This window comes from Zalophus californianus, chromosome 13 (assembly GCF_009762305.2).
Source record: "Zalophus californianus isolate mZalCal1 chromosome 13, mZalCal1.pri.v2, whole genome shotgun sequence".
Taxonomy (NCBI): Eukaryota; Metazoa; Chordata; class Mammalia; order Carnivora; family Otariidae; genus Zalophus; species Zalophus californianus.
In genome coordinates, this window is record NC_045607.1 from 25,362,119 (window position 1) to 25,376,696 (window position 14,578).

The following is a 14,578-nucleotide window of genomic DNA, read 5'->3' on the forward strand; positions in this document are numbered from 1 at the left end:
AACGATTGCCGTTTCCTCTTCTCTTCCCGGTGGGCAGGAACGACTGCCGCCGAGCTCGTTGTGCCTTTTTCGGGAACCGGGGTCCCACCGCACCGCTCCACTTCCTGGTATGTGGCCACTTTCCAGCTAAGTGCCTCTCGGTGGGCTTGACCGCTCGGAACCTGAGCCAAGGGAGCTAGCTCCCCGTCTGACCTTTACCTCGCCATTTCACCTTTTTATGACTCAGTTTGCCCATCCGTAAAGTGGAAAGGAGGGTGCGCGGCTTTTAAAGTGCTCGAGATTCCCTGGTTGAAAGGTGTCTGCGCCTCACGGCCCCTCTGCCCTCCTCCACCCCCACAAAGTCAGTCTTGAGCTCTCTCACTCCCTTCCTGGCTCCCCGAAATATAAAAACCGTAACTCCGCTTCCCGCCCCAACATCTTTCCGCCCTTTCAGGCCTTCTCGGGCTCCCAGTCCCGCCACAGAGCCGGGCACCCACCTCTCCCTGCCTCCCACCCCCACCCCACCCCACCCCACCCCACCCCACCCAGCCGGAGAACCCACGAAGAACCCCGCGAGGCCAGGCCAAGCGCACGCACTGGCGCTCCGAGACCAGCGCCGGGCTGCTGCGTGCGCCGGAGAGGGACGGAAGGCTGGATGAGTCACGCGGATAATCGCGCTTTTCTCTGGCGCGCAGACGGCGCGGACGGGAGCGGGGGTGGGGGAGCGGAACCGACCCCTCAGCCCCTACCAGACTCCTCCGCCACGGGCTTCGAACCCACGGAGCTGACCACCGCGACGCAGGCTGCCCCGGTCGCATGGCGACCGCACTTGCGCCCAGTACCCCGCGCCCCGGCCGCCGGCCGCCGCCGACGCCGCCGCCGCCGGCGTCAGCGCGGCTCCTGCCCGCCAGCTGCCGGGCTGGCGTCACGGCTCGGCCGGGCCCCGCCCGCGCCCCTCCTTCCCTCCCCCCCGCCCCTCCCTCCCCCGCCCCCACGTGCGCCGAGTTTGTTTATTTAGCTGCCATGGCAACGCGCGGGGGGGCCCCAGGAGGGAGGGGAGAAGAAAGGGAGGGGCGGGGCCTGGCGGCGGGCCGCGGCGTACAGCGGGTAGGAGGCGGGGGTAGGGGGGGAGCCGAGAAGTTAAGTAAGGAGTGCGCGGCGGCCGCCGGCAGTTCCCCGGCCCGAGAGAGCGAGCGCGGCTGCGGGCGCGCGGGGAGCAGAGGCGGTGGCGGGCGGCGGCGGCGGCACCGGGAGCCGCCAAGTGCCCCTCCCCGCCCCTCAGGCCCCCCACCCACCTACCCGCCCGCGGCCAGCGCCCATGGCCGCGCGCGCCCCGCGCAGCCCCCCGGACTCCGCGCCCCGCGCCGCCGCCCAGTCCGCAGATCCGCGCCACCGCGGCCAGTCTCACCTGGCGGCGCCGCCCGCCCGCCAACCCGGCTACAGCCCCAGCGCCCACGGCGACAGCCGCGGCGACCGCGACAGTGGTGGAGGACGCTGCTGAGTCGAAGAGCGCGCAGCTCGGCCACCGGACCTACTTACTCGCCTTGCTGATTGTCTGTTTTTACGAGTTTACAACTTTTCTAAGAACTTTTGTATACAAAGGAACTTTTTAAAAAGGCATCTCCCGTTTATATTTAGTCCAAAGAAGGATCTCGGGCAATTTGGGGTTTTTGGTTTTGGTTCGTTAAGTTTTTCTTTTTTTCCTCTTCGTTGACTTTGGGGTTTGGGTAACCCCACTGCTTCGGACTCCCGAGGACCTTCTGGGCCCCCACATTAATGAGGTAGGTGCGGCGCGGGGCGCAGGGAGGGGTGAAGGCCGGAGGCCGGTGGGACGCGCCCGAGCGGCGGTCGAGAGTGGCCCCCTGACTTCTGCCTCTGTGCCCCGCCCGGCCCGCAGGCAGCCACCTGGCGAGTCTGACATGGCTGTCAGCGACGCACTGCTCCCGTCCTTCTCCACGTTCGCGTCCGGCCCGGCGGGAAGGGAGAAGACACTGCGTCCAGCAGGTGCCCCGAATAACGTGAGTATTGTCGCGAAAGGTCGGCAACGTCCAGTGGGCTTCTGTGGGTGGGGTGAGGACGAACGGAGCCCAGGGGTCAACCCAAAACCACCCGGCGAGGGGAAGGAGTGGCCACCGCACTTGGCCCCGCAGTCTTCCTAGGATGGCTTCCGCGCCCTTGGCTTAGTTGTACATGCGTGTGGTCCGGACACTGCGGAGCCGCCGGGGGCGCACACCCGGTCGGCACACGTCTCCTAGCTCGCAGGCGGCAGGGCTGGCGCGGTGGCCACCGGGCGGGAGGTGGATGTGTCCCTGCACACGGGCTGGGCCCGAGTGAGCTTGGCGCGTAGGCGTACCCGCGGCGAGGGCGCATAGGGAGATCCTCGTGTCCCAATTCCAGGGGTGGCAGGAGCGTCCCCGGGATCTGGCTGGGGAAGGCCCCGGGCTGTCGAGCCGTGGCCCTTGGCTCACACGCCATCGGGCAGACAGAACATAACATCCTCCAAACCGACGCACCGCCTCTCCTCGGGCCCGGGGGTGGGCCGAGATTGTAGCGCTGGCACCCGGAGTCCCCCGGCGCTTTGTCTGCCCAGTCCCGGTGCCTGGGCAGTATAGGCGCGGCCGGCCCGCCAGTATGTAGTGTTGGCAGCAGGGGACCGGCACCGACGGTCTCTCTCCCGTCCTGTTCCCGCAGCGCTGGCGGGAGGAGCTCTCCCACATGAAGCGACTTCCCCCGGTGCTTCCCGGCCGCCCCTATGACCTGGCGGCCGCGACCGTGGCCACCGACCTGGAAACTGGCGGAGTCGGCGCGGCTTGTGGCGGCAACAATCCTGCTCTCCTACCCCGGAGGGAGACGGAGGAGTTCAACGATCTCCTGGACCTGGACTTTATCCTCTCCAATTCCCTGTCCCATCCGGAGTCCGTAGCCGCCACCGTGTCCTCGTCGGCGTCAGCCTCATCCTCGTCCTCCCCATCGAGCAGCGGTCCTGCCAGCGCGCCCTCCACCTGCAGCTTCAGCTATCCGATCCGGCCCGGAGGGGACCCGGGCGTGGCGCCGGGCAGCACTGGCGGCGGCGGCCTCCTCTATGGCCGGGAGTCCGTGCCCCCTCCCACAGCTCCCTTCAACCTGGCGGACATCAACGACGTGAGCCCGTCGGGCGGCTTCGTGGCTGAGCTGCTTCGGCCCGAATTGGACCCAGTGTACATTCCGCCGCAGCAGCCGCAGCCGCCAGGTGGCGGGCTGATGGGCAAGTTTGTGTTGAAGGCGTCGCTGAGTGCCCCTGGCAGCGAATACGGCAGCCCGTCGGTCATCAGTGTTAGCAAAGGCAGCCCGGATGGCAGCCACCCGGTCGTGGTGGCGCCCTACAGCGGCGGGCCACCGCGCATGTGCCCCAAGATCAAGCAGGAGGCGGTCTCGTCGTGCACCGTTGGTCGGCCCCTAGAGGCCCACTTGGGCAGTGGACCCCCTCTCAGCAATGGCCACCGGCCGCCAGCGCACGACTTCCCCCTGGGGCGGCAGCTCCCCAGCAGGACTACCCCGACCCTGGGTGCTGAGGAACTGCTGAGCAGCAGGGACTGTCACCCTGCCCTACCGCTCCCCCCGGGCTTTCATCCCCACCCGGGGCCCAACTACCCACCCTATTTGCCGGACCAGATGCAGCCACAGGTCCCACCGCTCCATTACCAAGGTCAGTCCTGGGGATTCATAGCTCGGGCTGGGGAGCCCTGCGTGTGCGGGCTCTCCAGGGCGCAGGGACCGATGCTGACCCCACCTTCTTCACCCCTAGAGCTCATGCCTCCCGGTTCCTGCATGCCAGAGGAGCCGAAACCAAAGAGGGGGAGAAGGTCGTGGCCCCGGAAAAGGACAGCCACTCATACTTGCGATTATGCAGGCTGCGGCAAAACCTACACGAAGAGCTCTCATCTCAAGGCGCACCTTCGAACCCACACAGGTAGAGCAGAAGCTGCGCGGGAGAGTGGGGGGGAGGGGGTTGGTGTGCAGCCCATTGGCTAACTGTGGGCACTTCTCAGGGCCTCCCTTGGGATGTGGGGCACAGTCTATCTCCTCCATCTCTTGGATCACAGGAGAGAACAGCAAACCAAACTGGCGCCTCCTTTTTTGCCTGAGAGCCTTTTGCTTGATGGATGGTATCAAGTGCTTGAATGTGCAGTTCTGTTAGGCTTTTGAAAGGCAGGGAGAGTCCAGGCCGCTTGTGGGCCTCTCCTCGTTTGAGCAAAACATTGCCCTCGTAATCAAGAAATTACACTTCGGGGGCGCCTGGCTGGCTCAGTGGAGGGTGCAACTCTATCACGAGTTTGTGGGTTCCCGAGGTTGTGGGTTCCGGCCCCAAGTTGGGTGTAGAGATTACTTAAAAATAAAATCTTAAATTACACGTTGCAGTGCAAAAGTATGTTAGGTCTTGTTATCAGTTTTTTAATTTTTAGGCAATTTTCACTGGTTGTTCCCAGATGCACACTCCCTTTTTTATTTTTAGTTCTAGCCTTCATAAGTAGGTTCTGTTTGAATTTCAAGAATTGAATGGTTATGATTGTGCTTTAAGATGGTCACTTGGAGAGAATTTTTCATGTCCCATAAGTATAGGTACATAAGGTCATTTAGGTGTAGAATTCATTAAAATAGAAATGTTGATGCAGAAAAAGTAGCCGCTTATGGCTTTTTCGACCCAGTTGTAGTGGGATATAGGATGTGATCACTTGGTTTGGACGGGAGAGACCGTTCTAAATGCACTTCCATCACCATGGTACTTCGGGTCAAAAGAATGAAAATGTTAGCGATATATAAGTGTAGGAAGTGTAGGTCTGTTCCCCCCCCCAAAAAAAGGGCAAGAAATACTTTTAATATTCCTATTTATGATCTGAAATTGAAGATGGCCTTGAAGTGGTCTAAAAACATGGCTGGCTCTTTTCGGAGTAGGGTGCTTGGGGAATTGGTTTGATATTCGGCCTCTGGTTTGGCCAGTTCTGCGTTAGGTAGCAATGGCTTCACCTCGGTTTCTTTTCCTCCCCCAGGTGAGAAACCCTACCACTGTGACTGGGACGGCTGTGGGTGGAAATTTGCCCGCTCCGACGAACTGACGAGGCACTATCGCAAACACACCGGGCACCGCCCCTTCCAGTGCCAGAAGTGCGACCGGGCCTTCTCCAGGTCGGACCACCTCGCCTTACACATGAAGAGGCACTTCTAAATCCCCAAACAGTGGATATGACCCACACTGCCAGAGGAGAATTCAGTATTTTTTTTTTGACCTTTCACAGTCTTCCCCCACCCCGCCCCGCCCCGGGCGGGGGTTGGGGGGAAGGAACCCAGCTGGAAAGCACTACAATCATGGTCAAGTTCCCAACAAGCCAACTTGTGAATGGATAATCAGGAGACACAAACCAGAAGACAAATCAAAGAACCGATGGGGTCTGTGACTGGATCTTCTATCATTCCAATGCTAAAGCCAACTTGAATATTCTTGGACTTACAAAACACCAAGGGGGTGACTGGAAGGTGTGGATATCAGGGTATAAATTAGATCCATGAGTTGGGGGGAGGGAAGACCAGAATTCCCTTGAATTGTGTTTCGATGCAATAAGCATAAAGATCACCTTGTATTCTCTTTGCCTTCTAAAAGCCATTATTACGATATTAGAAGAAGAGGAAGAAATTCAGGTACAGAAAATGTGTTTTTAATAACCTAAACGATGGTGCTTGGTGAGTCTTGGTTCTAAAGGTACCAAATGAGGAAGCCAAAGTTCTCAAACTGCTGCATACTTTGACAAGGAAAATCTATTTTTGTCTTCCGATCTACATTTATGACCTAAGTCAGGTAAATACGCCTGGTTTATTTTAACATTTTTATGCAGACAGTCTGTTATGCACTGTGGTTTCAGATGTGCAATAATTTGTACAATGGTTTATTCCCAAGTATGCCTTAAGCAGAACAAATGTTTTTTTCTATATAGTTCCTTGCCTTAATAAATATGTAATATAAATTTAAGCAAACTTCTATTTTGTATATTTGTAAACTACAAAGTAAAAAATGAACATTTTGTGGAGTTTGTATTTTGCATACTCAAGGTGAGAATTAAGTTTTAAATAAACCTATAATATTTTATCTGAACATTGCTTTTGTTCTATTTCTCCCCTGGAAAAGCATGTCATAGAAATTGCAGTTTAAACCACAAGGCACATGAAAAGCACACTGAAAGGCCAAACTTTTATCTCAACAAGAGATTAAAAGACATTTTTAAGGCTAGTTTTACAGTGAGTACTATAAGAGTTGTGACACTGAAAGCTGAATATTGGAGATCATAGAAGCAAATGTCACCTGGTTGTTTGCTCATGAAAGCAATTTCCTTACCTGAATATGAATTTCCAGTTAGAAACTGCTCATTCTTCAGTATGCTCAGTTTTTTATAGGAAAGTATAAAATATACAACATTCCAGTTTCATATTTTAAAAGATCCTTATGGTTTCTCTTTAAAATTAAATGAAAATCTAAAAATCTTTCTCAGGGGCTGGGCCTTGCACTCAGAACAGTTTGAGGAACAAAAGAACCTTCCCACAGCAGAGAACCCTAAGAATGTAGTTCCACAGTGCCCTCCTGAGGATTAAAGTATTCATTTATGCTTCCTGTGTGTTAACAGATATGTGCTGTAGTCCTCGAGGTTAGAACCAAATTTTCTGGCAGAATTTTAAAACTTCATCTGTCCTCTAGATTAAGCAGACTGAAACATGTTAGAAACCACTCAGTCACAAAACTTTTAATAAGTGTAAAGTAAATTTAAGTACATCTTTTAAGTGGTGTTTTTGTAAGCTGGTCGCATATTTCTTAAGTTACTCAGCTTTAAAACTGCACTGATCCTTTTTTGAGGTCAGTACACAAGAGTTTGAATTTTGTTTGTGGGGGTTACAAAATGGAAAAAGCATTTGTGACCCTTGTTGGCACTTGATACATTTGTAATGGTGATGTGGGTGACCAACATTGTCAAGCTGACATCTTTAGGCTGCTTATTAACTATCCATTATATGGAGTATCCAGAAGTGTGGGTGCATCTTATAAATAGAAAACAAATTCATAAGAGCCTCATGGTGGATCAACACAAAGTATTTTCCTTGGCTTTTAAGAGTCCAGCATGACGAAAACATGGCATGTGTCTTAGCTTAAAAGAAAACAGGTGCATCAATAGGATGGAATTTTATGTGGCCAAGAACATATTCAAGGCATATTTAATGACATGGAAAAATGCTCATGGTATGTTAAGTGGAAAAAGCAGGATCTAGGAGTATAAACATAATTCCAATTGTATAAGTTGGTGTGTGTGCATTGAAGGAGAGAGGGAAGCACCAGAAGCTTTGAGGAGGAAGGACTGGAAGGAAATGCCAAAATATTAATACTGGTTTTCTCCATTTAAATTTTCTAGTTTCCAAATAAGTATTTAACATGGGAAAACTTTTTAAGAATGCAGGTGCAAATATTTAGGCTTGATTTTTTAAAAGAGCAATTAAAGCCATTTAAAAAGCCTACACTGGAATGCATTTTTGTGTTACCTTGTGGTTGTTGCTCTTGTAATCCACTTTTCTCTTAAACAGAGACTTCTGGCACACGGTTGTGTATGAAAAGTGTTTACTGAATGGCTGATACCATCTTCATGTTTGCCAAGTGCCTATTACCTCAAATAGGAGAAACATCCCTGAATACCAGAACGTATTAATTAAAATTTTTCTGATGTCATAGGGAAACATCACTTGCATTAACCTTTTCTAGCCTGAAAAAGCAAGCTTCAGTATTCACAATGAATAAGGAAGATTTTCTGAAAATGGTACAGGACAAAACTATCAACATGCACAAATAGCTAACACTATTTACTCTCGTACCTATCAGTTCTGAGTGCCGAGCTGTCCTGTCATTACCACATTACAGAGCCGTTTATACTGTATGATAAATAGCACCTAACAATTGAGATGCCTTCTTACTACATTTTCTTACGACATTTAATTTTATATGTCCTAGATTTTAACTTGTGCGCAAACACACAAGATGAACAATAGTGTTTCCTACACATCAACAGACTTTTTCAGTCTATCTCTTCTTGTCCAGCAAAATTCCCTTTCCAGCAAAATACTCTTTCTACCTGAAAGTCTGCTTAACTTCCTACAATTAATTGTTTCAGTTTGTTAAAACAGGAACCTTCACCATCTCAAGTACGATGGTTGAGGGAATAATTTTTTTCCATTCCAAAACTGTTCCAGTTTTTAGAAACATGCAATGTTATTTCATATTTGGAGATTAACAATTTTTACATATAATTGCTTTACATATAAGAAAGCCCAGGTGAGGCAGTCCTTTTGCCTTGGAAGCAAGTCCACAGGGAAACTTTTAAAACAATCAGTGAGTGATGGTACCTGTTGTATTTTGATATATGGGAGTATCTAAATTTAACAGCGTATGTCAGCTACCTGTTCTATTGTATGTTCTGGCTTCTGAAGCCCCATTCAACACACCACCACCCATACCTAAGTGAATTTGTAGTCCATATTCTAGTTTCTATGTGTTCTATTTCTTCATATTTTCTTAGCACCTTCTAGAGGCTAGTGTATAATGTTTTTTGTTTTTTTTTTTAAGGCTAGTGTATAATGTTTTTTGTTTTTTTTTTTAAGATTTTATTTGTCAGAGAGTACAAGCAGGGGGAACGGCAGGCAGAGGGAGAAGCAGACTCCCCACTGAGCAGGGAGCCAGGATGAAGTACTCAATTCCAAGACTGTGGGATCATGACCTGAGCTGAAGGCAGACACTTAACTGACTGAGCCACCCAGACACCCATAGTGACATGTTTTTATAGGGCTAAACTGAATATGCTTCCTAAAGTTTGTTTATGAAACTATCATTCACTGTTCACGTGCAGAGTCATTCAACAATATTTCATATAAAACTACCAAGAGCTCTCTACCTAATGAATGCTGTGGAATATATCATGGAATGTTCTACCTGTGAAAATGCAAAGGAACTACTGTTAAATCAGAATGCTGTATGAAAATAAAGCCTCTTTTTTTTCATATTAAGTGAAACTAAAACGGAAGTTGGAAACAAACACCCTTCAGAAGCCTTTACCTTAGAACAAAAAAGTAAATCTTGAGTAAATTTCTTACCATCTCCTGAAAAACTAATATTCTTAAATCCTGATGAAGGTACCTAGAGCGTCAATGCCCTGGTTGCAGTCAAAACCTAGAGGAAACCAACTGCTGCCATGTTAGCATAAACACAGAAACTCTTTCGGGTTAATATCTAGGAGGATCCCAGAGCCAGTTAGCTTAGCCGGGCAGGAGGAGAGCACCTAGGGTAGGAGCATCAATCAAACCGCTTATCTGGAATCACGTACACTGGGAGTCCACCTTTTTAATTGTTTTCCACGATACCATTGATGCAATACTTCTTCGAATCGCTTCGGTCTTCTCCGGCACCCCAGACAACTCAGCATGTTGCAACCTGCCCTCCCAAATGTCCTCCACTTGTTCTTAAAGGAAAAGGAGGAAATAAATACAACCTCACAACAACAAAAAGTAACTTCACATTTCCAGGATCCCTTTGACATCTGATTATACCTAGCAGAGCTTTTTTCACTGATACCGCACAATTTTTATAATGATACCCTAAAGCGTGAGGACCATTTGTCATCCTTTTATGTTTCTTTTCAGGTCCATCGTACATGATATCATCTAAACAGAACAAAAGACAAGAGAAATAGCTCTTTATGGAGACATAGGTAGGTAGGTAGGTAGGTAGATAGATAGACTAACCGATATATGGATGGAGCCTCAGGTGGAGGTTTGGCAATGATCTAAAGTCAATGAGGGCCAACAGTCAAACCTGTCCAGCCCAGGGGGGTTGAGTGGGGTTCTAAAACCCATGTCACCTATGATATTTGAATCTGTACTCACTGGCATTGGATCAACAGGTTACTGAATGGTGGCCAAACCACTGCGACACTCAGATGCTATATCTGCATACCCACTTAAAAGCTAAAATTGGTAAGTAATTTACAGAGATACTGAAGGAACTCTAGATACACTCGCTGAAAGCTAGGAGGTAAGTGAATCGGTGTCAGCCACAAGCAGAGTCCCCTAGACAGGACAGATGGAAGGGACTGTTTCAGGAAGCATGTCTCCTGTCTGATCAGGTCACTTTGCTGTGTATAGTAACCCCTTCTGCACACCCTGGTGAGACCTCTGAAGCCTGTACACTCTCCTTTACCTCCAGCAGATACTCACGACGAAGGTAGGGATGAAAGGGGAAACTGAGGTTCCCTTTACGAGTTAGTGTTTGGTTTTTGTTTCTCATTCTTGCCGACATACTCAAGGCATTTTTCTCCTAATACTCCCGTCTTCAGCCTGCTGGGCAGGTAAGTTACAAGCAAAATGGATATTCCCCAATTTAGAAGGATTTGCCAATATCCAGGTTCTTCCAATAAACCCTCTAAAGAGTCAAAAAGGCCCAGACTTTCTGCCTCCCAACCAATGTGCTATTTCGAGGCAGACTAACAGGGAAGCCTGAGTTTCCCACAGATGTTTCTTTTTATTTTTTTTTATTTTTTTTTTAAAGATTTTATTTATTTATTTGAGAGAGAGAGAATGAGAGATAGAGAGCATGAGAGGGAAGAGGGTCAGAGGGAGAAGCAGACTCCCTGCTGAGCAGGGAGCCTGATATGGGACTCGATCCCAGGACCCTGGGATCATGACCTGAGTCGAAGGCAGTCGCTTAACCAACTGAGCCACCCAGGCGCCCCCCACAGATGTTTCTTAAGCCGGTCACTATACCAGGAGCACAATCTATCCTTGGAGTTCAAGGTAGAAGAAAAAGTTCCTGTTTTGATCCCCAGCTCTGGCCTAGCACACAGCTCTCCTGGTCAAACAGATCTGGCCACTCTGTCCCTTACTCCTTAACCTCCCATGGTCCCCAGTTCCTAGGGGATAAAGATTTAACATGGTCAACCTTCCAACTATGGCCCCTACCTAGTGTCCAGTATTCTCTCCTTAAATATCCAATCACTCCTTAATTGACCCCCAAAGCACCATGCCTATTTCAGCCTCTGAGCCTTTGCTTGCAGATGTGGGTCTCTGCTGCTTCTGGAAAAAACTATAGTCCCCTGAGAGCTCCTATATATCCTTCAAAACCCAGTTTTTTTTTTTTTTAAAGATTTTTTTTTTTTTATTTGTTAGAGAGAGAGAGTGTGGGCAAGAGAGAGTGAGAGAGAGTACAAGCAGGGGGAGCTGCAGGCAGAGGGAGAAGCAGGCTTCCCACGGAGCAGGGAGCCTGATGCAGGACTTGATCCCAGGGTACTGGGATCATGACCTGAGCCGAAAGGCAGACGCCCAACCGACTGAGCCACCCGGGCGTCCCTCAAAGCCCAGCTTTTATTAAAAGTCTCCTTCATTTCAGTTGATCTAGATCTTTCATTAAACTCTTATCCTCACGTAGTACAAGGTTTCATGGGTCTGGCTCCTCCAATAGATACGAGTTCCTGGAGGGCACTGGAAACTTTCCTTATTTGCCCTTAAATACCCAAAGTTACTGGATTTAATTGAAAAAAATTAATCAGTTATTGAATAGTTAGCCCCCAATCCTGGCATCTCTTTTCAGAGGACTCTTTCTTGCCAGGTGAATTTCTGCATTGATTCTGGAAAGAATTTTGTTCATTTAGGGGGTTTGTTGTGGTTTGGGGGAGGCAGATGGGTGTCAGGTGACCCACAGGAAACAGGGGACCACTGGGCATGGCCTTCAGGAAGCCAGAATTTGGAAAAAGTCCCCAAAAAGGCAATGTTTTAGCCTCATCTTTGGAGGTCTATTGTGCGTCCTTTCAAGGGTAAAATTTAAGTGTCCTGTATGCCTATGACATGAAGGTTTTTTTTTTTAAATCACACTTTAAAAGCTTAACAAAGGGATGCCTGGGTGGCTCAGTCAGTTAAGCGTCTGCCTTTGGCTCAGGTCATGATCCCAGGGTCCTGGGATGGAGCCCCGCATCGGGCTCCTTGCTCAGCAGGGAGTCTGTTTCTCCCTCGGCCTGCCGCTCCCCCTGCTTGTGCTCTCTCTCTCTCTGGCAAATTAATAAATAAAATCTTTAAAAAATAAAAAAAAAAATAAAAGCTTAACAAAGGCACTTTACACTGTAGGTTCCTAGGTGAGCCAGTCTACCTGAATAAGGAAGGGTCATCCATCTGTGGCTGTGAAACCACCACCCACCTGGTTTGCCACTCTTCAAGCTTGAAACTCTCCTTGCTGCTTGCATGACAGCAGTTTTCTGACTTCTGAACATGTCTAAGTAAACTGAATCTAGAAAACAGTGCATGAAGTTGACAAATGCCTCCTCTCTGCCTCACACAGGAATGGGGAACAGACTGCAAGCTGTAAAGCTATAAAATTACATAGACATTGAAATAAATAAATACATACATACATAAATAAATAAAATCTCATAGACTTTCTGAGCAGGAAAGTGTCTTCAAGATCTTTTAACTCCAGGGGCGCCTGGGTGGCTCAGTCCTTAAGCGTCTGCCTTCGGCTCCGGTCATGATCCCAGGGTCCTGGGATCCAGCCCTGCATCAGGCTCTCTGCTCTGTAGGAAGCCTGCTTCTCCCTCTCCAGCTCCCCCTGCTTGTGTTCCCTCTCTCGCTGTGTCTCTCTCTGTCAAATAAATAAAGAAAATCTTAAAAAAAAAATCCTTTAAAAAAAAAAAGATCATTTAACTCCAGGAGAAAATGGAGGCCCATCTAAAAGACTAGCTTGCCCAAGGTCACATCAAGTTCAGATCAGAACAACAACCACTACCTCAGTCTCCGTTAACAGGCCAGCAGCTGACGGCTGTATCCTGAGAACCGAAGGGAAGATTAGAGGGGCATAAAGAATTTTAAAAAACACCATGCAAAAAGGATGTCTTTAAAGGAAAGTTCTGGTGCTTGCTTTGGCAGCCCATACATTAAAACTGGAACAAGACAAGAAGATTAGCTTGCCCCCCCCATGTGAGGATGACATGCAAATTTATGAAGTGTTTCATATAATAAAAAAAAAAAAGAAAAAAGAGAGGAAGGAAGGAAGGAAGGAAGGAAAGAAGGAAGGAAGAAAAAAAACAGAGGGAATAAAAAAATTCTAAATTCAGTGTCACATTGTGAGCTGATGTCCAAAAAAAGTATTTCATTGTTCTCTATAGTACTTCTATTAGTGTTGTGCTATCAGCCCTTAAGTCAGGTACTACAATACTTACCACGGTTCCCTTCTATGGAGAACATAGGAGCCATTCCATAAAAGTGTTAATATATATTTCTGGTTTTGTTCTGCTTCTTTCTCTTCCCCTGCAGTTCTGTTCAAACATATATAATCTGCTCAAAGACCTACTTGACCAGCCACTGCTGCAAAGGGCAGGGGAACCAAAGATGAATAAGAATATATAAATATGAAAGTCTGCAGATATTTTTTTCCTGGTATCCTTGCCCCATAGAGGGTATAAAATGTAACTTAAGTCAAAATCAGCATCCTAGCCAGTAAAAATTGTTTACCTCTCTTAGAAAGTGATCGGATAGTTCTCTGACAGACTCAACCAAATTAACTATAATGACATATACCCTTTTTTTCCCTACAATTTTCTTGATTGCTTATTATTTTAGATACATCCAACTTGTTTATCAGGTGCATGTTAAAGCATGTTAAAACGTGTTATTCAGGTTTAGCATGAAGGTTTCAGTCTTATTCAACAAAACATTTTGAACTTCTGTTGGAATTAATGATTCAGGCAAAATGAAACAATCTGCAAACCAAGACACCTTTCTATGGTTTTGGCGATTGTATATCTAGACCAGGGGGACAGGCTGATTTTGTTTTAGGCACAATTAACTTTATAGGTAGGGAGCATAACTGCCATCTAAGGCTCTTTTGGTGCCAAAGCTTGTAGAAACAGAGGAGTCTTTGCCTAAGGGATTCTTTGCATTAAAGACTTTGTTAGGCAAAGCCACTCTGGCATGGGAGTCTGATTTGCAATTTGTGCCTTTGTAAAAGGATTAGAATATCCCTATTGTTTAATGTTTGGATCTCAATTTGCATTTGGAAATGCATGACCTCTTCCAGGTTTAGAGTCCTTTATTTTCATTTTCTTGTCCTGATACACAATCGATACTATATGTTAAAAAATTGATAAAACTGCTTGGCTGAATGTTTGCACTAATTAAGGGAGTGTGATAGATTGATTTTCTCTATGAATGGTGGAGTCTACTTGGGCTCTGGCAATACTGATCGAGTAATCTATTTAGGAACTGACAAATAACTCATAGGTATAGGTACACACATATTTCATTTATTTCCTTAATCAGAATGCACGGGCACTTTGTTTAAAAACAACCAACCAAAGAAGAAAGCGCTACCGTGGTCCAATCAGACTCTGGGTCTACAAAAGGAAATGACAAGAAAAAAAATCCCCTGGCCGCCTCGGGACACATTTGAACACGTCTGTCCAACGTCTTCTTTTATAAATAAAGGTTAGAGAAAAATTATTTTAGGTTTGTGATAACAATATTCTCCGCTGTACACACTATTTAATTACCTGTCCCTTGG

At 47.9% G+C, this 14,578-nt stretch overlaps 1 protein-coding gene, 1 long non-coding RNA gene and 1 other non-coding gene across 4 annotated transcripts; all 3 read left to right on the forward strand.

Moving 5' to 3' along the window:
- The first annotated feature begins 1,106 nt into the window (after positions 1-1,106).
- On the forward strand, positions 1,107-6,103 carry KLF4 (Kruppel like factor 4). 2 transcript variants are annotated; one of them, XM_027616771.1, is made up of 5 exons: positions 1,212-1,760; positions 1,877-1,997; positions 2,671-3,664; positions 3,764-3,928; positions 5,007-6,103. In XM_027616771.1, the coding sequence occupies exons 1-5, from the start codon at positions 1,756-1,758 to the stop codon at positions 5,180-5,182; spliced, it is 1,461 nt and encodes a 486-aa protein (XP_027472572.1). In that variant the 5' UTR covers positions 1,212-1,755; the 3' UTR covers positions 5,183-6,103. The 2 variants fall into 2 exon arrangements, with proteins under 2 accessions (XP_027472571.1, XP_027472572.1); XM_027616770.1 differs by having other exon boundaries at positions 1,107-1,760; positions 2,671-3,928.
- Positions 6,104-9,674: 3,571 nt separating this feature from the next.
- Positions 9,675-14,375, forward strand: LOC113934037. The gene is made up of 3 exons (XR_003523579.1): positions 9,675-9,746; positions 9,939-10,011; positions 14,338-14,375. It is a non-coding gene; the product is annotated as an uncharacterized LOC113934037 (long non-coding RNA).
- LOC113935187 lies at positions 12,930-13,037 on the forward strand. Its single transcript, XR_003523940.2, has one exon. It is a non-coding gene; the product is annotated as a U6 spliceosomal RNA (small nuclear RNA).
- Positions 14,376-14,578: the final 203 nt, after the last annotated feature.